This window comes from Littorina saxatilis, linkage group LG16 (assembly GCF_037325665.1).
Source record: "Littorina saxatilis isolate snail1 linkage group LG16, US_GU_Lsax_2.0, whole genome shotgun sequence".
Classification (NCBI taxonomy): Eukaryota; Metazoa; Mollusca; class Gastropoda; order Littorinimorpha; family Littorinidae; genus Littorina; species Littorina saxatilis.
In genome coordinates this window covers 35,860,743-35,888,050 of record NC_090260.1, presented here as the reverse complement: position 1 = coordinate 35,888,050, position 27,308 = coordinate 35,860,743, and the positions used below count along the sequence as shown (strand labels likewise).

General features: G+C 43.2%; 1 protein-coding gene across 1 annotated transcript; it reads left to right on the top strand.

Annotated features, from left to right (window-relative positions):
* The first annotated feature begins 5,552 nt into the window (after positions 1-5,552).
* On the top strand, positions 5,553-27,221 carry LOC138950948 (uncharacterized). Its single transcript, XM_070322665.1, has 3 exons — positions 5,553-5,714; positions 12,981-13,700; positions 16,576-27,221. The coding sequence occupies exons 1-3, from the start codon at positions 5,691-5,693 to the stop codon at positions 17,254-17,256; spliced, it is 1,425 nt and encodes a 474-aa protein (XP_070178766.1). The 5' UTR covers positions 5,553-5,690; the 3' UTR covers positions 17,257-27,221.
* Positions 27,222-27,308: the final 87 nt, after the last annotated feature.

The following is a 27,308-nucleotide window of genomic DNA, read 5'->3' as shown; positions in this document are numbered from 1 at the left end:
AACATGGTTTAGACGACGAGGAAGGTAAGTATGAACACTTGGACGAGACAAAACAAAACATAACATGGCTTTTACTTATTCATGATCGGATTGACATCTAGCGTGATCCGATAAGAGCACCCCTCTCCTCCTATGTATATCTCCAACAAGAGGATCCTTCAACTTGTTCACATATCTTCGTAGAGATCACCCTTTCACTTGTATGCATATAAAAAAAATTCTACAGTCTGTCTACTTTAGTATACAGAGTAAGAATGTTGGAATGCTACTCGAGTCTCTCTCTCTCTCTCTCTCTCTCTCTCTCTCTCTCTCTCTCTCTCTCTCTCTCTCTCTCTCTCTCTCTCTCTCCACCCTCTCTCTCTGTCTCTCTCTCTCTCTCTCTCTCTCTCTCTCTCTAAGGCTCTCTCCACCCTCTCTCTCTCTCTCTCGCTCAGCTCTCTCTCCACCCTCTCTCTCTCTCTTTTTCCACCCTCTCTCTCTCTCTCTCTCTCTCTCTCTCTCTCTCTCTCTCTCTCTCTCCACCGTGCCCCCTCTCTCTTTCTCTCTCTCTCTCTCTCTCTCTCCACCCTCTCTCTCTCTCTCTTTTACATTACATGCAAATACATGCTAATGCATGCTAATCACTTTTGTCCTCAGATGTTTTGGATTCTTTATATGCAATGCGTTCAATGCAACTGTGTTGCAATCATCATTGCATCATCAACACTATATTTTGTATGATTGAACTGTTTCCCCTTTTGTAGTGTGTATAAGAAAATATGATTTATTTTATTTTATTATTATCAATATTATGTGCGTCTGTATTAAGTGTTTGTATAAGGGACAGGTTGTAAGATTAGGCTCTGCCTAAAAACCTCTATCCTTTTGTAATAAAGTTCAGGTTCAGTTTCAGTTTCAGTTTCAGTCTCTCTCAAGTATTCTGGCAGCGTTTTGTGGAATTCTCTCCCGGAATCAGTTCGAGTCCCAACAAGTCTCAATACTTTCAAAAAACACCTCTCATTACATTTAATGTCAAATTACGAAAAGTCACAGTGATGGAAGACTTCGTTCTGATTATTTTCATATTGATCATATCTGTCCATAAAGCATCAGTGTTTCATAACGCAAGAATGTATGTATAGCCTACAACGTGTATATAGTCCTGTGAATAGTTTTTCTGCCTTTTTTTTTATTTTTATTTTTTACTGTCATGCTTATCTTTTGTAATTCTTTTACGTTTGTATGTATATGTATTTAAGATTAGAATAGTCCCTCTCTGGGCGAGGGCTGGTTGAAAAGAAGCTCGTTTATATTGCTTATGCCACAACCCTCGTAAAATAAAATTTGATTTGATTTGATTTGATTTGATCTCTCTCTCTCTCTCTCTCTCTCTCTCTCTCTCTCTCTCTCTCTCTCTCTCTCTCTCTCTCTCTCTCTCTCTCTCTCTCTCCGAGTCTATCTCTGTAGCGATGTTTATTTCCAACAATAAACATTATTTGGAGACGCCACTCTTTGTTATGCAGGCTAGGTATAATGACACAAAGGAAATTTCTACAAAGTTGAAGAAAGTTACATGAATCAAAGCTGCTTCATATTCTACAACCTGACAAAATAAAACGAAAATCAAAACTGGGGAAAAAAGGAACAACTCTGAATAGCCAAAAAGACTTCCGGGAACTCTTCAAACAGACGAATGTAGCTGCTGTATCAAAACTTACAAAACTAAGATTAAACGTGTTCATACGAGTATAAAGTGCCTGACTTAAACTTTCATATAGAACAGTCCGCAGAATTCTACACAATGACCTTCAGTTTCAACAGTTGGCCGCAAAATGGATGCCTTATAAGCTGACAGGGAAACGGAAGAAGCAACAGATTCCTGTTGCACGCGATCCGCTCAACCATTTTGAACGAAGTAGACCCAAACTTGTGATGAATGTAGTCACTGATAATGAGACTTTGGTTTCCTTCTATATTATAGCCAGAAAACACAAAACAAAGCGCGATTGGACCACAATGACGTGACGCACCAAATTTGTATGCAAGGTTTTCAAAGCAGAAACCGTGCTATTCGCTGTACTTTTGTGATCACCAAGGTCCTGTTGCTGTCGATATTCTGTCTGCTAACAGAACTGTCACATACTAAGCAAAAACCTTATTACCCAAACTTACTCACGAGTTCAGCAGTAAACTGCGAAACCCAGACTTCCCTTCTCTTCCATGACAATGCCAGTCTCCATACGGGCCGTATATAAGTCTAAATAATCCCACCTTTGCCTCACACACTCTACAGACCTGATTTTACTCCTTGTGATTTCTGGTTATTCACTCTATGAAACTGACAAGACTTTTTGTCAAGACATTTTATTGTTTCCAAGACATCAAAAAAGGTGACAAATCAGAGCTTAAACATGTGACCAACTCCAAAGAAGGCCATCTTAAGGCGTCTACTTCGCCCAGGCACTTGTGACTTTGCATCGAGTATTGCTAATGGCTACTGTAATTTGAGCCAGATACGCCAAACAGTCTCCGCGAAAAATCACATTTGATAATTTTGTTTCGCCGGATCATACCTCGTAGCGCTAATTCTCATGCAACAATGTTTGAGTTTAGTTATGTACAGATTTACAATTAACGTGATATTCTCGACTAACACCAACAAAAAATAAAGTGGAATAGTGTGTTGCACATTTAGGATCTTGTCAAATGTACATACTCATTTGTTTTACGTGAGTGTATCATGGTTGTTAAATTGCCGGGAAGAATTTTGTTTTGTTTTGTTTGTTTGCTTAACGCCCAGCCGACCACGAAGGGCCATATCAGGGCGGTGCTGCTTTGACATATAACGTGCGCCACACACAAGACAGAAGTCGCAGCACTGGCTTCATGTCTCACCCAGTCACATTATTCTGACACCGGACCAACCAGTCCCGGCCTAGCACTAACCCCATAATCAGTGCCAGACGCCAGGCGGAGCAGCCACTAGATTGGCAATTTTAAAGTCTTAGGTATGACCCGGCCGGGGCCGGGAAGAAAGACCGTGAGAACGTGAAAATAATGACTGCTCAATACAAAACCGTTTAAATGACGTTTTTGAGCTAGAATCAGGAGCCATTTATCTTTCTGATAATGTGTACCTGTTCGCCCGCCACGTTTGAATTCAATATTTTTGAAAATCAAGGCGATGTCTGAAGTGTATAAGAAAAAACCCGAGTGACCTTGACCGGTGACCTTCAGGAGTGTTCTTGACCCATAATGCTTTAAATATGTTTGCTGGAGGAGTATGTTTCTTTAATGTGTATCAATATATGTAGAAAATGTCCAATTCAAATGATTAGTTCACAAGTTCAGTATTTAGATGGGCAATCATGGTGTCGGTAGACCAACGGGCGGACCAACGGACAGACGGACGGAGAGACAAAGAGCCGTATCTATGGTTCAACAATGGCTGAGAAGATCAATAATCAGTTAAAAATCGTCCGTGTGAAACTACCTATATTTTAACACCAAAAATATATAACTATTGAACACTGATTGAATTCACACGTGCCACGTCAGTGACGCTCAAGTGCCACGTCAGTGACGCTACATATTAACCGCTTGTGGGAAGGATACATTTGATATTTGCAATTTTTTTCATATTTCAGTAAGTATGATATGTCTTGACTATGATCTACCAAAAATCACATGATTTAGTTGCCTAAACTCATAGAATTTTAGAGTTTCGCTTAGTGAAAATGCAGGTGAGCATTTTTGCCACATGTGTCAGTGACGTTTTTTCAAAATCAAGTTAAGTACCCTTAGCTATTTTTACCCTCACATTTTTCACCTTGGGTAGGAAGGTTGTCATATTTGGGGAAATCTCTGCAGAACTGAATTTGAGTTAATAAAAGCATCATGAATATTGCTCAAATTTTATGGCAAATAATGTCTGAGTTTTTGTGCGAATGCCACGTCAGTGACGCTGGAATTGCTCTGAAGAGATAACATTTTGCGTAGGTTTAAAATATCCATGCGTATTTCAGTAATTAAAGCAGTTTTCAGGGGCTCACATCCATGAGAGATGGCATAGGACAAATGTCCTGGACAATGCAAAAGCAATAGGACATTTGTCCCGAACAAAAAAAAATGAATAGGACCTTTTTTTTCTCGCAACAAAACGTACACTAACAGCATGGTTTTGTCTGCTTGGAGAGACACATCGTAGCAAATCAAACTACTGTAAATTGGAAAGTACTGACAATTTCCAGATCAAATGAAAGCATAATCGGACAATGACCACTTTGTGACAAAAACATTAGGACATATTAATTATGTCCTCTTGCATGAAAAATGTATAGGACATTTGGAAAAAATATCCGTGTATGTCCGATGTCCGACGTGGATGTGAGCCCCTGAGTTTTTACACGAAGACTTACTACACAGCCGGGTAAAAGTTCAGGGCGCTAAAGTACATTTGAGCCGAAATCGCACCCAAACTCCTGTTGACCTCATTTCTTCCCAAAATAAACATCACTGCTAAAATAAAATGCATTAAAACCAAGACAGTATCCAACCCAGTATCCTTAATTTTTGAAAGGCTAGGCTAAGTGATTTACAACAAATGTCTTCTCACAATCCGTAACTTTGTCAAAAAATATTTGCAGAAGTTTCTCACCTCGCCTTGGCAGCCATCTTGGAACTGGAGAGACCCTACGCAGGAAGCAAGGTTGAAAGTTGGTTAACCGGTGACGTCACTCCAGTCGTACCGGACCGAGTTTTTGCGACCTCCGGTTCGACTCGAGTCACCTTAGTTGACGCTAAAACTCGCTCACTCTCTCTTCGGATTCTCAAACGGAGCAGTCTTCATTTTACACTGTGAACCAAAAGAAAGAGGTCAGAGTTCACAAGCACCGAGCCCGACTACACAAGGAGCGAGTTTTAGCGTCAACTAAGGTGACTCGAGTTGAACCGGAGGTCGCAAAAACTCGGTCCGGTACGACTGGAGTGACGTCACCGGTTAACCAACGTTCAACCTTGCTTCCTGCGTAGGGTCTCTCCAGTTCCAAGATGGCTGCCAAGGCGAGGTGAGAAACTTCTGCAAATATTTTTTGACAAAGTTACGGATTGTGAGAAGACATTTGTTGTAAATCACTTAGCCTTTCAAAAATTAAGGAATGGATACTGGGTTGGATACTGTCTTGGTTTTAATGCATTTTATTTTAGCAGTGATGTTTATTTTGGGAAGAAATGAGGTCAACAGGAGTTTGGGTGCGATTTCGGCTCAAATGTACTTTAGCGCCCTGAACTTTTACCCGGCTGTTTTGCGCTCGATTTTCACGCTCACTTCTTCATTGACGTTCGAATCGATAGTTCGATGTTTTGGCATTACATTCACATCAACAATAAAACAGTACACTAACCAAAATGTACCGATTATCTCAAAACAACAGCGATGGAATCCGTAACGCGCTTGTCGCCATCTTGTTGCAAGGGACGCGACTGGACACAACCCAACAGCGTTTCCGCGAAGAAAAAAACCAGACATGCGCAGTGACCCTACCGTAGCTCAACCCTGTTCCTCGCGAAAACTCGCTCCTTAGGGAGGCCACAAAATCACAGCACACTCATTTTCTTGTTCCTACTCTGCATCCGAGTCGGGATAAATTTACGTTTTGACGAGAGGAGACCCAGCCAGCGGGATGAATAGCTTTACATGACGTCGCCATAAGATGTATTTGTACCGTGTTTGCTGGGTGAGTATAGGAAGAGATGGATGAGTGGTACATAAATGAAGTGACTGTGGTCGGTCACCGGCATAGATCTATCTATGGTCACCGGTCTTTCCGTGCTGGTCGTCTGCTCGCAACAGACCCCGTTTTTCACTCGCGACAAGATGTCTACCGCGTGTATTTTTATCCCTTACGACACGTCTCGTACAAATGTCGATCTTAAACTTTTTCAAAATGTGGGGCTGATGGTGTTAGCAAAAAGATCCTACTGCGTTATAAATGAAATTTGGCGACTGGTGGTAACGCAACAGTTGTAACTTATACCGGGGGGAAATCGAAGGCTAAGGAAGGAGCCAAGAATGCTGCTGACAGCAGGCTCCGGGCGTTGATTTGGGGGGGGGTGGGGGGGGGGGGGGGGGGGGGTGGGGGGGGGGGGGGTGGGGGTGTGCTTTAGGCTTTAAACGCTTGCAGCCAAAACGCAAAGCAGCAACACACGTTTATTTTATGTGACATTATCGCTGTGGGAACGGAAGAGGGGATCTGTTGCTTGCATCAGGCTTAGACTACTCGTGTGCGTACAGTCTCTTCCTGTGTTCTTTTCTTTTCTTTGTGTGGTGAGATGTTATGTGATAATAGTACACTACAGTCTATTATTTTCTCTATGCCCACACAGTCATTATTGCATCCCTAGAGAGACTATCAGGAATATATCCTGATAACGGTATGATGGAATCCAAGCACTGTCTGTGCAGCTCCAAGAAGATGGCACATAATATGAGTTCATCTACAATACTGAACACTTTGGTGGTCAGTGTGGTGCTATTAAGATTTTGTTCAAAATAAGGCTTGTAGTTACATTTGTATTGTGGCAATGCATTAAGATAATGATAATGTACAAATTCATATATTTTTTGCTGTCTGCATGATGCATTTAATTGCAAACTGATAATAAAATGTCGACCGCTGTACTTGCATAAAACGTCTCCTTTATATGGCAAACATGTATACATGTTATTGTGGCATGGCAAACATGTATACATGTTATTGTGGCATGGCAAACATGTAGACATGTTATTGTGGCATGGCAAACATGTATACATGTTGGAAGTGAAAATTGCGGTTGACAGAACATGTCCGACTGTCCCATAGACACAGCAGAACATAGAACCCCTCCCTTTAAAGAAGAAAGTCATGCCCCCCCTCCCTTTAAAGAAGAAAGTCATGCGCAAACACTGTGGCACATTGACATGATGGTCATTGAGCTAAGGGTTGATGTCACAAGTGGTCATGACGCCTTGTATACTGAACAACCATCCTTGACTGCTTGCCGATAGAAATGATCAGTGACAATCTCCTTGACGCTGATAGTCATGCACCACAAATGTTAATGTAACATGATTAAGGGTATTCAGCTGGTATTTCCTTGTTTTTTACTACCTATTTTATTCATGTTTTTATTACTTAGTTAGTGGAAGAATCTTTTGTAATGTATGTGTGATGGTGTATGCTTTTAATTAAGCGTTGTTGACTATGAATGTAGATGTAAATGCTTGTATAACTGTGTTTTAATTTTAAATGTGTCAAGCGCAAAGAGCATAATTGTAAAGTTATGATGTTGCGCTATATACATGCTCATTTATTATTATTATTATTAAATAAGCAGAAGTATGGAAGATAACAAACACTGCTCAAAGATAATAATAATAAGAACATTTATATAGCGCTAAATCAAAAACTTTCGTTAAAAAGGCTTGCTCTAAGCGCTTGACATCTAAACTAAAACGTCATTCACACTCTTTACAATGATGTACAAGAACTTCATGTCACACTCTTTCATTCAGTATAGCACCATTCACACAGTTGTTATTCTGTACAAGACAATAAGTTAGTCTAACATTTAGAATGTTCATAAGATGAAAACAAGAGAAAACCAGACTGATTAAATCAACTGCTTAGTGCTAACAAAGCATGAATCTTAATGATAACGTAATACATGTTTAACTGTTAAGACCATAAAAAAACCTATATACTAAAATAACTTCGAACTTTTAAGAACTTCTTATAAGATACACAGCACATCTAGATAAACACCAGAATGATAAAACAAAAGGCAACTCGTTAAAACTATTAAATGCATCAATGTCTAAAACACGAAAGACTCAAATATAAGATACACAATTCTCTAGAATTGTTTATTAAAACTGAAACCGACCTGCTCAAAGTAAACCATACCCACCCCCTCCCTACCCACCCCCAACCCTCCTCCTACACTAAATACTAATTATTTCTACTCTTAACTTCCCAACTACACGTTATCCATAAACTATGCACAGGAACATGTGTGTCAGCATTATGTGGCACCAACATGACTTGTGCATATCTAGCTTACAGCTAAGGGTTAAAGTTAAAGGACTACTGCAGTGAAAAATTATATTTATAATAATTTAAAACAAAAGACAAAAATAACAAGCTGAATAGAGATGGAACCGTTACAGAACAGGATGGCAAAATGTTGCGACTTTAGGAGTTGTGTTTCTGGAAGAGGTGAGTTTTGAGTGCTCGCTTGAATGACTGTACTGACTGAGAGTGGCGAATGTGAGAGGGGAGAGAGTTCCATTGAGTAGATGCGCAAAATGCAAAAGTGCGTTGTCCATATGCTTTTGATTTTGTGTGTGGGATGACTAGGGTGCGGCTATCAGAAGAGGAGCGGAGTTGTCTAGCAGGAGTGTATACAGTGAGAAGTTCAGAGAAATAAGCAGGAGACGAGGCAGAGAAGAAGTGAAAGCAGAGAGTGGACAGTTTGTATTCAATGCGGGCTTGGATGGGTAACCAGTGGAGTGTGCGGCGAAGTGGTGTGACATGATCTTTTTTTCGTGCTTTGAGGATCAGGCGTGCTGCAGAATTTTGAACTTTCTGTAGTTTGTGCAGGAGGTAGAGTGGACAGCCAGAGAGAAGAGAGTTACAGTAGTCAAGTTTAGAAAGAACAAGAGAGCAGACTAGAGTGTTTGTAGTTTGAACGGACAGAGTATGGCGGATGGTTGCGATCTTGTGGAGTTCAAAGTATGCGGACCTACAGATGTTGGAGATGTGCTTGTTGAGTGTCATGTCACACCACTTCTTCGAGCCTCTTCCATCTGGTAGGCGCTACAGAGCTTTGAAAGCCAGAACTAGTCGCTTTCGCTCTAGCTTCATCCCCCATGCTGTACTGACAACTCCTGTAGTGAAGACGTTGTAATATACTGTAGTTATAGGATTGGGGGGGGGGGGGGGGGGGTTCTTTTGTTACTTAGTCCTTTCACTGCATTCCATTACTGTTCTCATAACTTGTGATAGTGGAAATATGTGCAATGTGGAATGGTCCTTATTTTTTAGGTGCTGGAGTAGTTCTGTGATGGTAGTAGTTTTGTGCAATGCGACTCTAAGTTCAGGTGCTTGAGTAGATCTGTGATAGTCTGTTAATACTGTTGTTTTAAACTGTCTAGATCATGATTATATAATTTTATGTGATGATCTGACTAAATGATAATAATTACATGTACTACTTACTTTTAAATGGATTATAAATTTTAGGTATTGTTCTAGTATTCACTAATGTTGTATTGATATTACTGGCACCCCTTTTAAACTGATATGGTTTTTACGTTTACAAGGCGACGATGTGAATTTGTGATGTAGATATGTGGCTGGTTATGTGTGAGAATGTAAATAATTGTGTGTGTGTGTGTGTGTGTGTGTGTGTGTGTGTGTGTGTGTGTGTGTGTGTGTGTGTGTGTGTGTGTGTGTGTGTGAGTTGTGTCTGTGTGTGCACGACAGTGTAATGTACGTATGTATGCATGCATGGTGATGTGTGTCTGCATATGTGTCTGGTTGGTTTTTATTTTATTTTTACCGTGCCGTGCCAAGATGAAATCCTTTTGCAAAATTGGTGAATAAATATCTTGTATCTTGTATCTTGTATGTCTGAGGAGATGGTGAAGCCGAGGTTTCTAGCTGAAGAAGAGAAAGAGATGTCGGTATTGCCTACTTGGACAGACGAAGGTTGAGAATTTGGGAACTTAGTGGACTTTTTCATGCACAGAAGTGCCTCTGTCTTATCATCATTTAGTTTTAACTTATTTTCTACCATCCATGACTTAACATCTAAGATACAGGTCTGAATGGTCTGGATGGCGGCATGTGTCTCAGCGGGGGAACTAGGCTTATACAACTGGGTATCATCAGCAAAAGACTGGTTTGAAACGGAATGATTTTGAATGAGGGCAGACAAGGGTTTGGTATACATAATGAAGAGGACGGGGCCAAGTACAGAGCCTTGAGGGACACCGAAAACAAGGGGGGCTGGGGCTGATCTCTGGCCATTGACAAGCACAGCCTGAGTTCTATCCGTAAGGTAGGACTCAAACCATGCCAGCGCTGGACCAGAGATGCCATACAAGGTCTGGAGCCTGCTCAGCAGCGTGACATGATCTATTGTGTCAAACGCTGCCGAGAGGTCCAGTAGGGTGAGCACAGACACATCACCACCATCCAGAGCAGACAGAATGTCGTTGGTCACCTTGAGCAGGGTAGTCTCAGTACAGTGAGAAGGACGGTATGCTGACTGAGAATGCGAGATCAGATCATGAGTGTTCAAATACACTAACAGCTGCTTTAAAACTACTTTCTCAATGATCTTTGACAAAAATGAAAGGTTAGAAACAGGGCGGTAGTTCTTTAAGACATTTACATCGAGATTGGATTTCTTAAGGAGCGGTTTCACAAGTGCAGTTTTGAACAATGATGGAAAAACACCAGACAACAGGCTATCATTAACAATCTGGGTGAGAACAGGCAACAAATCAGAAGGGGGGAATCCAGAGGCTGTATTATCAGACAAAGGGTAAATGTTCACTGGCTATCAGCACCTGAACCACTTGGTCATAGTTCAGGAATCTTGACAAACACTTGTCCAACAGAGACAGGAAAGACGAGAGCTAGCACCTGTGTGTTAAACTGTGCGTCTGCATGTGCCTTGAGACACATAGTGGCATACACCTATCAGGGCACTTTCCCCCTGGATTATTTCCCCCCTGACTTTATCCCCCCGAATTCTTCCACCCGGATTATTTCCCCCCCGTGACTTTTTCCCCCTGGGACTCTTTCCACCCGTGGCTTTTCCCCCTCGGACTATTTCCCCCGTGACTCTTTCCCCCTTGTGAATTTTTAGCAATGTTTTTTTATATCAATTGATGATCACGCGAGAAGACACAAACATTTCCACCCCTTTACAAATTGGTCGCACGTTTGTATTATCACGTGAGAAGTGAGCAGTGTTAGACACAAACATTTCCACCCCTTTACAAATTATTCGTATATTTCTATTTTCACGTGAGAAGTGAGCAGTGTTAGCCACTGTAACTTTGTAAGTGAAATCTGTGAATGTGTGAATGATAAATCTGCGATATCAGTATCCGTGACTGTCAACTTGATTGCCACTATTCTGCAAAATGGATCCTCCTGGATTTTTTCCCCCCTGACACAGAGACAGAGAGAGACAGGGGGATGACTTGGACCATCCCTCCCTGTCTCTTTGTTTCAGTGTTTGTTCATTCAAAGTGTCCTAGAATCGGCATACACAACACAGACAGATGAATGAACAAACACTGAAACAAAGAGACAGGGAGGGATGGTCCAAGTCATCCCCCTGTCTCTCTCTGTCTCTGTGTCTGTCTCTTTCTCAAATGTATGTGTTCCCCTGCTTTAAGCGCTGGATGCAAACAAGTATGAAAATGCTTGTTCTATCACTCTTCAAAAATCAAGATATCTTTCTCTCTCTCTCTCTTCTCTCTCTCTTCTCTCTGAGGCTCTCCCTCTCGACCCATTCTCTCTCTGTAAATGTGTCTGAATAAAATAGTAAAATAATCCTTCTTGCCAGAAACTAGAATCAAACACTTCCTGTCAGAGAATGTCACTCTTAAACTCTAAGTCTTTCTCTCTTGCTTGCCCTCTCTCTCTCTCTCTATCTCTCTCTCTCTCTCTCTCTCTCTCTCTCTCTCTCTCTCTCTCTCTCTCTCTCTCTCTCTCTCTCTCTCTCTCTCTCTCTCTCTCTCTCTGTGAGTTGAGGTCACTCTTGTTGTGGAACTGGAAGGGGCTAAAACTAAAACTGAATGGCATTTTGTGCTTGCTTGAGGGTCGTGCATAAAGGGTCTTGCATTACTGTTGGCATTTAACAGGTGATTTTATTGTCCCCTGTTTCTTTGCACTGACTTTCTTTGCACTGACCCTATTGTGGACTTGGATGATAGCCAGGTTAGTATCCACCAGGCACACTGTTATTGTCTTGACAACCAAGCTGTCAAGTGATCAGCTCAAAAAGTTAGTCATTATTTGAGCTACTTTGTGCATAGACTGGAGTGATCATTGCTGCTTTGTACATAGACTGGAGTGATCATTGCTGTTTTGTACATAGACTGGAGTGATCATTGCTACTTTGTGCATAGACTGGAGTGGTCCCTGCTGCTGTTGGTGGGTTTGTGCTGTAGTACATATGTTGAACTGTATAAAGAATCATGTGATATTTGTTGTTTAGGTACGTCCGTACTACGCCCTGCTGCTGTTGGTGGGTCTGTGCTGTAGTACATCTGTGTAAGAATAATGTGATATTTGTTGTTGAGGTACGTCTGGACTACGTACGCCCTGCTGCTGTTGGCCGGTTGGTCTGTGCTGTAGTACATCTGTGTATGTCACACGCTTTCCTTCTTTGCCACTACTAAAGCAAACGTGTGCAAGATTGTATGTTACACGCTTTGGAGCATGGCAAGAACGGAGTCAAATTCACTATCGTCCATCACAAACCCCAAAAATGCACACATGGCTTTCATTTCTCCGGCTGTTATCGTTTCTTCTCTTTACAAATTCTTAAATACTGAGAATATTGCGAACGGCATCCCAGGCGACAGTACTGTTTCCATACACAAATTTAGCTCCCCTTGGAAAGTGGTTCGCTGGTTCGATTAGCTGATGTCTAACTCAGCCTGACGGCTTCGTTAGACAATCAACGTAATCTCATGTGGAAGAAAACGTCTGTAACACGACCAAGTCTGAATAGCAGGTAATGAATCATGTACTATTTGTTGTTCAGGTTCGCCCGTACTACGCCCTGCTGCTGTTGGTTGGTCTGTGCTGTAGTACATCTGTGTATGAATCATGTGATATTTGTTGTTCAGGTACGCCCGTACTACGCCCTGCTGCTGTTGGTTGGTCTGTGCTGTAGTACATCTGTGTATGAATCATGTGATATTTGTTGTTCAGGTACGCCCGTACTACGCCCTGCTGCTGTTGGTTGGTCTGTGCATGCTGACGGTGGCCATCAGCCTGCTGTACCTGGAGGACGCTGCCCTCACGCTGCCCCACACTCTGCCCCGCCTTCAGCGGGCCGCCGACCCAGGCCTCCCTGCACCAGCTCTCGCCCATGTGGCGGAGCCAAAGGAAGAGGGTGAGGACGGAGGGGCAGGGGTACACAGACAGCTTTGGCCGGATCACAAGAAGAACGCGTGGGGCGGGGGGAGGGGCAGGGGGGGTAATGGCAGTGTGGAGGGCCAGGACGTGCGGGTGCTCAACAGCCTGGAGATCGTGGTGCACAACCTGTCTCACCAGCACCAGGAGGGCGTGGGTCAGAAGGAGTCTGAGCGTCTGGGGATCTCCCTACGGGACGGGGCAATCGTCATCCCTCCTCACCTCCTGTCCGCCCCCTCGCCCAACGCGTCCAGCCTGGCGCGCCCTCGCTACATCGTCTACCTGTGCAACAGCAACATCACCTGCTGCGGGTGGGGTGACCGCCAGCACGGCATTCTCTCCGCCTACCTCATCTCCGTGGTAACCAACCGCACGTTCGGTGTGGACATGTCCAGCCCCTGCCCCATTACCACGCTCTTCCACCCGCGCATCCTGGACTGGAAGGTCAACGCGTCACAGCTAGCCGGCCGCACCTCGCGCCACATCTACACCGTCAATGACCGGCTCTTCAGGCAGGTAGGTTCACTTACTGCACTTTCATTTCTTTGATTTATACTCAGGGATGAAATTTGTACTCTGATTCACTGAAATATGCATGCATTTATTGTCAACCCTATGGCTGAACACCCCGGTGTGATCGCATGCGCACGATACAGAACCCTAGTTCACAGCGAAAGTCTTAGGGCTTGGAAAAATGAATACACGCATTCAGAAAAAAGGAAGAAAATGGGTAGCGCCATACTGTATAGTGTATGGCAGCTCACTTTCCCCAGTGAGAAAGCAGCCCGAATTTCCATGAGGGTAACCTCACAGGACTATATGAAATCTTATCCTTATCCTTATGAAATAGCCCATTTTTAATGTCCAAGTAAGTTAAAGATTTTACTCAGCTTTAGGTTAGAAGTGGGGCGCTCCCCAGTTAGCTTTTTTCATTTCTTCCCAATTCCCATCCCTGTATACTTTGTCATCCTATTGCTGACAAATGTGGTGACTTTGTCACAGTTGAAAGCTGGCACCATCAAGAGGTACACTAAGGTGTGTCACAGTGTGCGTGTTGTTAGTGTTATCAGCCTACCAGTGGTAACCAGTGCTATTTTTCTTCAGATACATTGTGTCTTTTAGAAAGTTTTGCAAGTCAAACAAACTTACTTGAAACATATTTCTCTTTTAATTTAAACTATGATGCAACAATTATTTGCGAATTTAACTCCTAAAATGATGAATTGAAAAGCAGTATCAGGCGATTGTGCATGGCAAGGGATATAACTCTGGTTTCTTTTTCCTCGAGTTCGACCCCTGCGTCTTGTATAAGGAAGCGCCTAATCCGTGTATGAAATAGGAAAAAAATCAAAGAGACCGCTTGAGTACCAGTCAAACAACTTGTGATAATGCATGTTTCAGCTACTAGGTACTGCCCTGCCTTTGATCTGGCCACACACACAGATTTCCACTCTGTTAAACTGGTCACTGACCCCGATGCAGGAAGTGTTTCCTCTCTCAGATATGACAGGGGAACCACCTCTCATGGCAAAAACTGGGTCATTGACCCCTGGGAAGAAGGTCGTGTCTTTTAACAAGGCCACCCAGCTATCACAATGCCTTTGATCTGGCCGCACACACAGAGCACACATATTTTCACTCAGTTAAAGTCGAGTGACCGGTCACTGACCCCGATGCAGGAAGTGTTTCCTCTCTCAGATATGACAGGAGAACCCTCTCATGGCAAAAACTGGGTCATTTTGGTGCGCCCTATCGGCCCCCTGGGTCCAATGGATGACTGGATTACAATTTTTTTTTTAAAAGAAGGGGGTGCGTCTTAGATAATGAAGCGCCTTGTCACCCGGAAAGTACGGTAAAAAAAATGTTTAAATCAAAAACAAAACTAGGTGATGAAATCAAATACATGTACCTTCAAGTTTACAAGATTTTTTAATTTTGTGCATCTTCAATTTTAAGTTTTTGTTTAAGTGAGGAGAGGCTTCTAAAACCCTTCTTGAAATGTGTTTACCTCTTGTTTTTGTTGACCCCCTAGCAAGAGTGATGCAACCAAACACCTTCAAGTATAGAGATTTTTAATTTTGTGCATCCCCCCCCCCCCCCCAAAAAAAAATGTCTGTTTTCAATTTTAAAGCCAGAAGAGGCTCAACTAGCCCCTCTTGAAATGCTAAAATAGGAAGGTTTCCGCCAGTTATCTCTCTTTGAGGTTTTGGGTGCTTAGAGAGTACCGTGCCCCTTGCGGGGGCATCAAACATCGAGGTCACAAGCAGGGTCAAGGGGAAGGTCGGCTGGGCAGACAGGAGACTTCATTTTCAGCTGGGTGGTTCTTAGATTTAGAGTCAGGAGAAGCCACCTAAACCCTCCCTGATTAATGCTCAAATTCATTTTCGGCTGGGTGGTTACAAATACCTTCAAGTTTACAAGATTGTTCATATTATGACCCCCCGCGGGTTAGGGGGAAGAATTTACCCGATGCTCCCCAGCATGTCGTAAGAGGCAACTAACGGATTCTGTTTCTCCTTTTACCCTTGTGAAGTGTTTCTTGTATAGAATATAGTCAATGTTTGTAAAGATTTTAGTCAAGCAGTATGTAAGAAATGTTAAGTCCTTTGTACTGGAAACTTGCATTCTCCCAGAAAGGTAATATATTGTACTACGTTGCAAGCCCCTGGAGCAATTTTTTGATTAGTGCTTTTGTGAACAAGAAACAATTAACAAGTGGCTCTATCCCATCTCCACCCCTTTCCCCGTCGCGATATAACCTTCGTGGTTGAAAACGACGTTAAACACCAAATAAACTATAAAGTAAAGTAAAAAGTTCATATTATGCATCTCCAAAAAGAGTGTTTGTTCTTAGATTTAGAGTAGGAGAGGCCACCTAAACCCTCCCTAAAATGCCTTACAAAATGTTCAGTCCTGGAAACATTTTGGGCTCCCACCCATGCCTATGTCTGCCCCGCCCCGGATTTGAACCTTTGATCAGAGGATTACAAGGGCAGTGCTGTACCAACTGAGCTGCAGAACCCTCAGCCCCTCAACAAACCAGGTGTTATCTAAGTATTTTACACTTGCACTTTTGCAGTTGCACCAAAACTTGCTTTATGCTTAAGAACTAGGGTAGGTTTTATGCTATATGATTACAATGTACAGTGAACACCCCTCACCCCCACCCTCCCACGTTTTAAAAAGGAGGGAGTCTTAAAATGGAGGTAAATTTACAGACATTGTGAAGAGAAAGTCTAAAAAAACCAAGGTCTTAAAAGGGGGGGGGGGGGGGGGGAGTCTTCAATTGGAGAGAGAAGGTTTGGTTCCACTGTATTTAAAGGGGGGTTCCACCGTTTTATCCTGAATTGTGGCACAAAGCCAGCACTGAAAGGTTTGCGTGTGTTGCCAGGTGATGCAGGTGATCGACTTTGACGCGGTGTACACGGAGGACGTGGTGTACCTGACCACCAACTACGACTATTTCTACGCCCTCAAGTCCAACCCCCACTACACACAGCTGTTCAGGAGGAAGATGCACGGCAAGCCCAGACCCGTGGTCTTCGCCGACCTGTGGCAGAACATATTCAAGCTTAACAAGCGCGTGCGGCGGCACATCGATCGCGCGCTGAAGCTGGCACGGCCGACCCCCCACCACAAACTGGTGTGTGGTCACGTGCGACTGGGCAAGAACCCGTCCATCCCCAACGACTCTGAGGTGCGCAACACGCTGCAGACCATCAAGCCGCTGTGGAAGTTCCTGGCGCACTTCAAGGACGCGAAGAAGTACCGGATCTTCGTGCCCAGCGACTCCCAGCTGGTGCGCACTAAGGTGCTGGACTTGTTCCCCGGCCAGGCGGTCGACGTCAAGGGCGACATCATGCACATCGACAAGACGCAGGTGGATGACGCCTGTCTGGGCTTTGAAAAGGTCCTGGCCGACCAGTACCTCTTGTCCATGTGCGACGTCTTGGTGCTCACCTACAGTGTCTTCGGCAAGTCGGCCGCCTACATGCGCCGCTCCAACCATGACCTGTACTTCATGGAGAACGGGACCATTAAACCCCTGCAGCTTTTCAAGGAGAAAACGTAACGGAGGGTAGCGCCTCGCTTTGTGTTCTATTCTTCATCAGTGCTTTCACAACCCTGCAGCTTGTCAAAGAGAAAAAGCTACCGTAAAAGTCGACCTATAAGACGCACCTGGGTATAAGCCGCAACCCCCGATTTTTAAAAAAAATTCAGAAAAATCCATACACAAGCCGCTCCGGCATACAAGCCGCGCCTAGAAGCAAAGTTCAAGTCAAGAAACATCGAAAGTCAACGAAAAAAACACACACACACACAAAAATGAACCGGCTAACTTGTCAGTTTTGCACTTTACTTTCAGCATCAGATGTTGAGTGATTCACAGAACTCTGGACTATCAAACTGTCCTCTCGTCCTGCACACAGCACCTGTAGTTAGTTCTGTAAATCACTCAACATCTGATGCTGAAAATCCGCTGAAGTCGGACTCCTCAGTGTCGGAGATGAACAAGTTCAGAATGGCTTCTGGCACAGAGTCACCGGAAGTGTCACTCTCGGCCCCACTGTCAGTGGCTGTCGTGTTGTCTGTCGCGTCGTCTGCTCCAGTGATGATCTCAGCCTTTTTGAAGCCGTTGATGATCGTTGACTTTTTGACAGCATCCCAAGCTTTCAGGACCCACTGGCACACATCTGCAAAGGTTGCTCTACGCATGCGGCCAGTCTTTGTGAATGATTTCTCGCCATCCACCATCCACCTCTCCCAGTCATCCCTCATCACCACTTTGAAGGGCCGGTTCACACTGATATCGAGGGGTTGCAGGTACTTTGTTGTGCCACCCGGGATGATAGCGATGATGGAGTTGGTGGCAGTGACTGACTTTTTGACCTTCTCAGTGATGTGTGCACGCATGCTGTCCATGACTAACAGAGCTTTAGTGCGACGGAAGAAACCCCCTGGCCTTTTCCCATAGCATTCTGTCAGCCAGGTGTCCATCATCTTCTCATCCATCCACCCCTTCTTGTTAACCTGCACGACGATCCCCCTCGGAAACTTTTCTTTCGGCATTGTGATTCGCTTGAAAATCACCATCGGCGGAAGCTTTTCACCCGAAGCCGTGCACGACAAAACACAGGTGAAGTGTGTTTTTTCATGTCCCGTTGTTTTCAGTGCCACAGAAGACTCGCCCTTTTTGTTTACTGTGCGTGTCAATGGAAGGTCAAAGGTCAACGGAACCTCATCCATATTTATGATGTTCTGTGGGCCAATCAGATTCTCAGCTACCTGCTCTTGTGCGTAGTTTCGAAATGACATCATTTTCTCCTGGAAGTCTGGCGGCAGCTGTTGGCACAAAGTTGTACGTGCACGCAGTGACAGACCTTTGCGCCTCAAAAATCGGCAACACCAAGATTGACCGCCTTTGAAGTCGTCTATCTTCAGACGTGTTGCAATGGTGCGTGCTTTCAGACGAAGCTGAACAGTTGAAACACCGCGACCATCCGCACGTTGTGTGTTGACCCAGTCCTCCATTTCGTTTTCTAATTGTGGCCAGCGTGCCTTGCAACCACGGAATTCTTTTGTGGATTTCTTGCATTTCACAAGTTCGCCTCGTTGCTTTCGCCAACGCCTAATCATGCTTTCATTGACGCCGATTTGTTGAGCAGCAGCGCGATTGCCTTTTTCAACAGCCAAGTCTATGGCTGCAAGTTTGTAGGCTGCATCATAGGCCTGCCTCCGTGTTTTCGGCATCGTGGTCAGTTGTACGTTGCTTTGTTTTAGGAGATGTGCGTGTTGCTGTTCTCTGTAGTAGCAATGCGAAGTGATCGATCAAAACCGGTGTATGCCAACCCATTACTGTGTGAGTTATTGTCATGCTTCAAACTTCCGAAAAGAAGGTGAGTGAGTGAATTGAGGTAAACACAGCTGATTCAAGGCCATTACACAGCGGCGATCCAACTTCCGGAAACTAGGTCACTGAGCGAAGTCGGATACACGCCACTGATTCAGAAAAAGTCATTCGCAGGGGTCCATTTAGGAAAAAAAAGTCGCGGCTTATAGGTCGACTTTTACGGTACTAGTGAATGTTTCCTTTTTTGTCTTTATTAAACTTTCTACAACTTTTCTTGTTTTCTGGTACGAGAAAATGTTTCCTGTGTTATGCATGTTTGATGTATAGCAATAGAGATCTACCTGAAGCAAATAAACAACCCCTTTTCCGCAAAAGACCCAAACTAATGGCAAAGGAAAACATGATAGACAGTACGAAAGGGATGAATGTTTCTGTGCGTTACTGCTGAAGTATGAGTGAAACGAATAGTCAAAGAAGATGTGTTTGCTTGTTTGCACTGTTAATCTACTCTTTACCGACTTGTTTATAAAAATTGAAACCCCCAGAGTGATTCAAGAATGATATCTAGTTGACCAATGTTTTAAATGATGGTAGCTAGTATAGGTTACAGCCTGTCTTTACGCATTATATCTGTTTTTTAACAACAAAAAGTTATGGACCGGTCCAGAAAATGTATCATTTGTTTGTTGTGGAAGCATGGCGCTACAGTGAAATGACATGATTGTATTTGGTCAGTGTGTTAAACACAGACTGGTCAGCACAGTTCATGGTCAGGGCACAGCTGTTGTAGCGTGTGCATTACAAGATTTTGCCCTGGCATGTTTTGCATATTTGTAAAAAACACCTCCTTTTCCCAAAAAAGCAAAATCTGTCCACGACTTTGGCATAGTGCAATGAAACTGTCTGCCAAAACGGTTTCTAGAGCTACACTCACAGTCTATTGGGCTATTGTAAAAAAGGTCAAATGACATTATTTGACCAAATTTGAGCAAATTGTTAAAGATTCTATACATTTTCTTGAGCGGTCCTTTAACTCATTTTTCAAGATATATGTGGAGACAGTAAGCAAGAACAGGAAAGTGGACCCGCGAGGCTGAAGTCTTTCATATTCTGATGTGTTGCGCATATCAAAATACATTCTGGCCCCACTAGGAAAGCTAAATACTGAGCTACATGTTTTATACAAGGTATTTTATTATCCAACACAGAGGGACATCATTCATCCCAAACTGTACTTGTTAACCCCTCCTTTAGAGAATCTGGTACACAGTGTAAAGTCAGGGCCCAGATTTGTGTTTGCCTGGCGTAGCTTCAACGCTGTTTACCGCTTGCTCATTTGTTTTGGACCAGAGTGGAATGCACATCATGCTGGCAAAGAAACCCATCCATTTATTATCAGCTGTTTTGGCCAGGAAACATCCCATTGTGTGTTGATCTAAGCAAAGCTGTGAGTTTATTTTCTTGCTGGCATCAGGTACACTCAGTTATTTGATTTATCATGTGTTTGAACAAAGTAGAGAATATCTAGGATTGTTGTGTGTGTGTTTTCCTGGATTGTCTTTGTCACTGAGCATATAGTGCATGAGATGATGCAACTTGTTGTGTGTGTGTTTTCCTGGATTGTCTTTGTCACTGAGCATGTAGTGCATGAGATGATGCAATTTGTTGAACGTGCTTGGCTGCCTAGACCTGTGTGCAAATTGTGCATTATGTATGCAGGCAAGCTGTTTTTTCTCACTGTCACTTCAGCAAGTCTTCATATGGGAAACAACTGTTGAAGGTCTTGGGAAATTGTTTCTTGTGTAACCTTTTCCCTTTGAAACTTGTGTCTTACCTCATGACGCCCTCCAAGCCTTTCTTCCATCCCTCATCCTCATGCTTGCATCACACATGTAGTGCTTGTGCTCAACATGTAGTGCTTGTGCTCAACATGTAGTGCTTGTGCTCAACATGTAGTGCTTGTGCTCAACATGTAGTGCTTGTGCTCAACATGTAGTGCTTGTGCTCAGCAATTTTGAGCCTGAAACAACATTTCTACCAGTACTCTTTCTAATTCTATGGCAATAGGTCGTTCATTGTACCTGACCGCCCCACACTTTGCCTTATTTGATAAATGGCTGATATGAGGACTGTGTTTGCTGTCCATCTCTGTTTCCTTGCTGAGGCCCCACTCCTACCACCCTATTCCTACCCACCCCCACCCCACCCCACCCTGCCCCTTTTTTCAATTATTGAGTCGCATGACAGATAGATGGCTGCTACTTTGATTTTGTACTTTTTTATTTGCTCAACAGAGTGATGTTTTTATGTTCACAAACATTTTTTTATACTTCAATGACAGTGGAAAAGGAGACACGTTGACGAGAAAATAATTTATTTAACTAATGATCTGAACTAAAGTCAGGCTGCTGTGTAATAGAAAGAGTGTCAGGCAATTTATCCAGCCTTTGAATTATCACTGGTTGATCTTTGCTATATTTTGCTTCATGATTCCACAGTGCTTTCTGGTATGTTGTGATGTTGTTTTATTTCATGTTTTTGTTCCTGCTCTCTCTCTCTCCATTGTGCGGTACTGCTGACTGAGTGGCTGATGGTGAAAACAAGACTGGCCAGCCACTGATTGTCTGATAATGAGACCAGGGTCCGGTAATATGTAGCTAGTCATCGGTCGGCTGACCGTGAAACTGACGGTGGGTCGACGTTGAACCGCAAAAGTCAGTAATATGAGCGCGAACAACTGCCGGTCCAACTGAAAACAGTCGCCCGACTGCGGTTGGGCTTACAGGCACCTTTTTCGGTCGATCGACCGCAGTGTCTCTACTTGTTTTAACTTTCTGAGCGTGTTTTTAATCCAAACATATCATATCTATATGTTTTTAGAATCAGGAACCGACAAGGAATAAGATGAAAGTGTTTTTAAATTGATTCCGATAATTTAATTTTGATAATAATTTTTTTATATTTAATTTTCAGAGCTTGTTTTTAATTCAAATATAACATATTTATATGTTTTTGGAATCAGCAAATGATGGAGAATAAGATGAACGTAAATTTGGATCGTTTTCTAAAAACAATATTTTTTTTACATTTTTCAGATTTTTAATGATCAAATTTTCTCACCCTGTCCTTTACCACCCAAAAAAAAAAAAAATATTTGAGTTTGGAAAAAAAAAGTTTAGGGTCGGCGCCGAAATTTAGATACCGGTACCGCCAAAACAGGACCGATGTTTACATCGGAAGTTGTAATGTTCTAAAAATACCACTGAGCGGCTGACTGTCTAGTCAGCCGACTGTCAGTGCTACCGCGCTGCACATATTACCCGTCAAAACACGGCCGGTCAGCAGACTGCAGTCAACTGACTTGACAGTCAGTCGACTGTGGTTGCTCGACCGTCCAAAATACGCTGTTCATATTACCGGCCCCAGGGTACATTCCTTTCATAATGTTCACCACTACAGATCTGTTCAGGTTTTGACATAGGATAAAGACACCCAAATCAGCTGTTGTAATTGTCATTTGTTGCTGAATTCATTTGACATTGATGCCTGTAAGGACGTCGGGGCAACACAAACATCCCACTGTCCACAGAAAGTAGCCAGGCTATTGAATTTGGGTGTATATGTTGAAGGATGCCCTGAGATGGGTGTATTGCCTAGGCCCCCCCCCCCCCAAAAAAAAATCTGTTTACGGTATCCCGACCGACCCTATTTTTTCGCGCGACCCTAGACTTTTTTTTTGCATTTGGGAAAATAAAAAGGAAAAAAAAGTCTGTTTTTTGGCAAAATAACTTTAAAATATGTTGTTGTTTTTTTTTGGGGGGGGGAAACAAAAACAAATCCCGACCTACTGACCCTATTTGTTTTGCCTATGTTACTGTAAACAGACTTTTGTTTTTGTTTGGCCCTAGTGGCTAGGACGTCGGCACTCTATGTTGAAGGATGCCCTGAGATGGGTGTATTGCCTAGTGGCTAGGACGTCGGCACTCTATGTTGAAGGATGCCCTGAGATGGGTGTATTGCCTAGTGGCTAGGACGTCGGCACTCTATGTTGAAGGATGCCCTGAGATGGGTGTATTGCCTAGTGGCTAGGACGTCGGCACACTATGTTGAAGGATGCCCTGAAATGGGTGTATTGCCTAGTGGCTAGGACGTCGGCACACTATGTTGAAGGATGCCCTGAGATGGGTGTATTGCCTAGTGGCTAGGACGGTGGCACACTATGTTGAAGGATGCCCTGAGATGGGTGTATTGCCTAGTGGCTAGGACGTCGGCACACTATGTTGAAGGATGCCCTGAGATGGGTGTATTGCCTAGTGGCTAGGACGTCGGCACTCTATGTCGAAGGTTGCGCTTTGAATCCTCACCGCTTCAGGTTCTCATCTCCCATATCAACTTATTATGTTCAGACCTTATCCCCTTCATGCGTAGCACAAAGCCAAGTACGCACAGAAAAGATCCTGTCATCCATATCAAGAGTTGGAAGGGGGATTACAGGGGTTACAGAAACAGGAAAGTACCCAGCATGATTCCCCGAGTATGGCTGCCAAAGGTGGCAGGGAAACAATGGTCATACACGTGAAAACGCACTGGTGCAAAACACAGGTGTATGTGGGAGTTGCATTCCATGATTGTAGAGAGAGAAGGGTGGTGTGGACAGATGGGTGGTAGCTGACATGATGGTTTACATGAGAAGGCCGGTGCCTTTAACAGTGCTCAACAAGTCAGCTACAGGGGAACCCCCCTTTTAAGACCTCAAATCTCAGAAAATCCAGTCTTAAAATGGAGGTAAATTTACAGAGGTTGTGAACAGAAAGTCTGAGAAAACAGGGTCTTAAAAAGGATGGGGTCTGAAATGGGAGGGGGGGGGGGTGGTCTTAAAAGGGGGGTTCAGACCTGGGAACCCATACGATTTCGCCGTATTTTGTACGCATGATTGTCTAGAATACGATCAGTACGTTCAGTGGGAACAAAATATGACGAGAAAAATACCAAGGTTACTTTTCTTAACAAGCGCATCCCGAGGCCGATCCAGTATTTTGACACATGATTAGTTGTTGTCAGTAAACATTGAAAGACGAATTTGTTTTTACATGTATTTGTAAACTTTATTAACGGTGCGACGGACGTGTGTGAAGCATGTTTGAATCATGGGTGTTCAAATGCGGTGTGATCGAGTACGCTCATCGTTTTTGAAAATACTCCAAGTTTGTCTAAGTATACTCCAAGTGCAAAACAGGGGTTCCCAGGTCTGGGGGTTCCACTCCAGCAACAGATGACATTGTTCAGTGCATCAACAGGCCAGAAAGACATGCTGTTTGCACAGAGGTGAAAGAAAACTCTATCATTCGGGGAAAACCTTTAAGCTGCAGCTTTTGATAATAAACTGTGATTATTTTGGGGATCAAAGTTTCTGTACGGATTTGCAGAACACTAAAGGAGTATCAGCATCAAAATGCAAAATACACCAGTGCTTTGTTAGGAAGTGGTTACTTTTTGTGAAATGCCAACTTAAAATATTGTGTTTGTTTGTTTGCTTTGCAATTGAGTTCAAGAAGCATCAGTTAGATTTACACTAATAAATGTTTGTGTTTTTGCTTATCAAGGCAATTCTTTGAGACATGCAACAATTTGCTTCTGTATGAACTCCTGTGTTTTTTGTGTTTCTGTGTTGCTTGCTTCTCACTTCATTGAAATATGGTTTGAGTAATGCTTATTGTTTCTAATGTTATACATTTCTCACTTCATTGAAATATGGTTTGAGTAATGCTTATTGTTTCTGATGTTATACAGTTCTCACAGTCCTGCTTGCTTCTCACTTCATTGAAATATGGTTTGAGTAATGCTTATTGTTTCTAATATTATACAGTTCTCACAGTGCTGTTCAGACTGTTGCCACCTGGAAAAAGCTCTTATAAACAGTATCACCTTTGTCTTTTTTGGTCTTAAGTGACAGTGTGTGTGTGATATGGGTGAGGCCATGCACTGTTTTTATAAGTGTATTTTGCATCATTAAGGGCATTCAGGGTTGTTCAGTTGATAAAATAAGATGATCAAACATAGTTCATTTTAAATGAAGAATTGATATTAATGCTGACTTTGTCATAGTCCACACTTGTGTGGGTTGTATGCACTTGTATTATTTTGTTTTTCTTGCTTTGTTAGGAGTTTGTTTTGCTTTGAAGGGGCTGGGGAAGTGGAAGGGTTGACAAATACAGAAAGGCCAGAGTGAATTCTAATCCAATGATTTATTTACTAGCAATGCATCAGTGGGGCTGGAGGAGTCTAGCTTGACCACTTGTACCGGCAATGTGCGTCATTTGACTTTTCCTTTACGTAACTCGCGTCGCTCTCGTTAGTGGTCTGCTGACTGTTTGCGGCCTTAGCATTAAAACGAGATAATTGACACGCATTGCAGTGACACCAATTACAGGTAAAGGTGGTCCACTTACACCCAGTCAGCATTAGTGTGTATGTCCTAGCCTTTGTTCATGGACAGTGACTGTGTGTGGCTTGGCAGTACTGTCAGCAGTGAGTGGATGCAGGGAACGGCCTGTGTGTGTTGAGCTTCAAGTTGAACCCACCTACCCTGCAGTCAGCTGTGTGTGTTGAGCTTCAAGTTGAACCCACCTACCCTGCAGTCAGCTATGTGTGTTGAGCTTCACGGTGAACCCACCTACCCTGCAGTCAGCTATGTGTGTTGAGCTTCAAGTTGAACCCGGCCACCTTCCCTGCAGTCAAAGTGTGGTTTTTATGTGTTCACATCTCTCGCACAGGCTGGTTTTGACAATAGAAAAACGATTTTGATGTGAAACATACTGTTGGTGTACTTAGCGGTAGTTTCACTGTACATTATGTACCTTTTTGTGTATCCTCAGCTTTTTGCTCTCCCCCGCGGGTTAGGGGGAAGAATTTACCCGATGCTCCCCAGCATGTCGTAAGAGGCGACTAACGGATTCTGTTTCTCCTTTTACCTTTGTTAAGTGTTTCTTGTATAGAATATAGTTAATTTTTGTAAAGATTTTAGTCAAGCAGTATGTAAGAAATGTTAAGTCCTTTGTACTGGAAACTTGCATTCTCCCAGTAAGGTAATATATTGTACTACGTTGCAAGCCCCTGGAGCAAATTTTTGATTAGTGCTTTTGTGAACAAGAAACAATTGACAAGTGGCTCTATTCCATCTCCCCCCTTCCCCCGTATAAACCTTCGTGGTTGAAAACGACGTTAAACACCAAATAAAGTAAAGAAAGAAAGCTTTTTGCTAATAAGGCAACAAGAGTTTTGCTTTGTGATCTTAACATTATTTTAACAATTTGCAGCTCAGTGCTTATTTCCCCCATTTAAACAAGTCACAATTCTGTTAAAAAGACTTATTTCAGGTGTGATGTCTGGCGGAGCAAAAATGGTCATACCCATGAAAGGCACGGTGGCCTAGTGGTAAGGCGTCCGCCCCGTGATCGGGAGGTCGTGGGTTCGAAGCCCGGCCGAGTCATTCCTAAGACTTTAAAATTGGCAATCTGGTGGCTGCTCCGCCTGGTGTCTGGCATTATGGGGTTAGTGCTAGGACTGGTTGGTCCGGTGTCAGAATAATGTGACTGGGTGAGACATGAAGCCTGTGCTGCGACTTCTGTCTTGTGTGTGGCGCACGTTATATGTCAAAGCAGCACCGCCCTGATATGGCCCTTCGTGGTCGGCTGGGCGTTAAAAAAAGAAAAAAGAAAAAAATACCCATGAAAACCCACTAGTGCAAAATAAATGTGGACGTGCGAGTTTTAGCCCATCAACGAAGATGTGATACAACAGTCCAGTTCCCACAGCATTCATACATAGATATTTCTGCACTTGGTTCTCCTAGCTTTAATGGCAAGGTTTTGAGCATTATGAACAAGTGGTGTGTGAAATGAATGCAATGTAAGCACGTGTTGCATTTCGTGTTCAATCTCTTTTTGCCCACTGTATCCCCAAATGATAATCACGATGAGCGTTACTACATCAGAGAGACATATGCTTAATCCTGTATTTTTGTTTGTTTTGTTTGATAAAGGACCATTGTGTGATGCATGCTAGTCGGCCAAACTCACATTAAAATGTTATATTTAATTTCATATCTATGTTTTAACTTAATTTCATGCAAGTCCATATGTGATATTTGCATTTGCTCATGAATAAAATTTTCTATGCAAAGCTTCCGTGGTGATGTTTTATCAGATCTGGCTGAATGTCCGGGACAGGTGTGTCAATGCACACATATACACACAGCTCTTCACTGGCTGAAT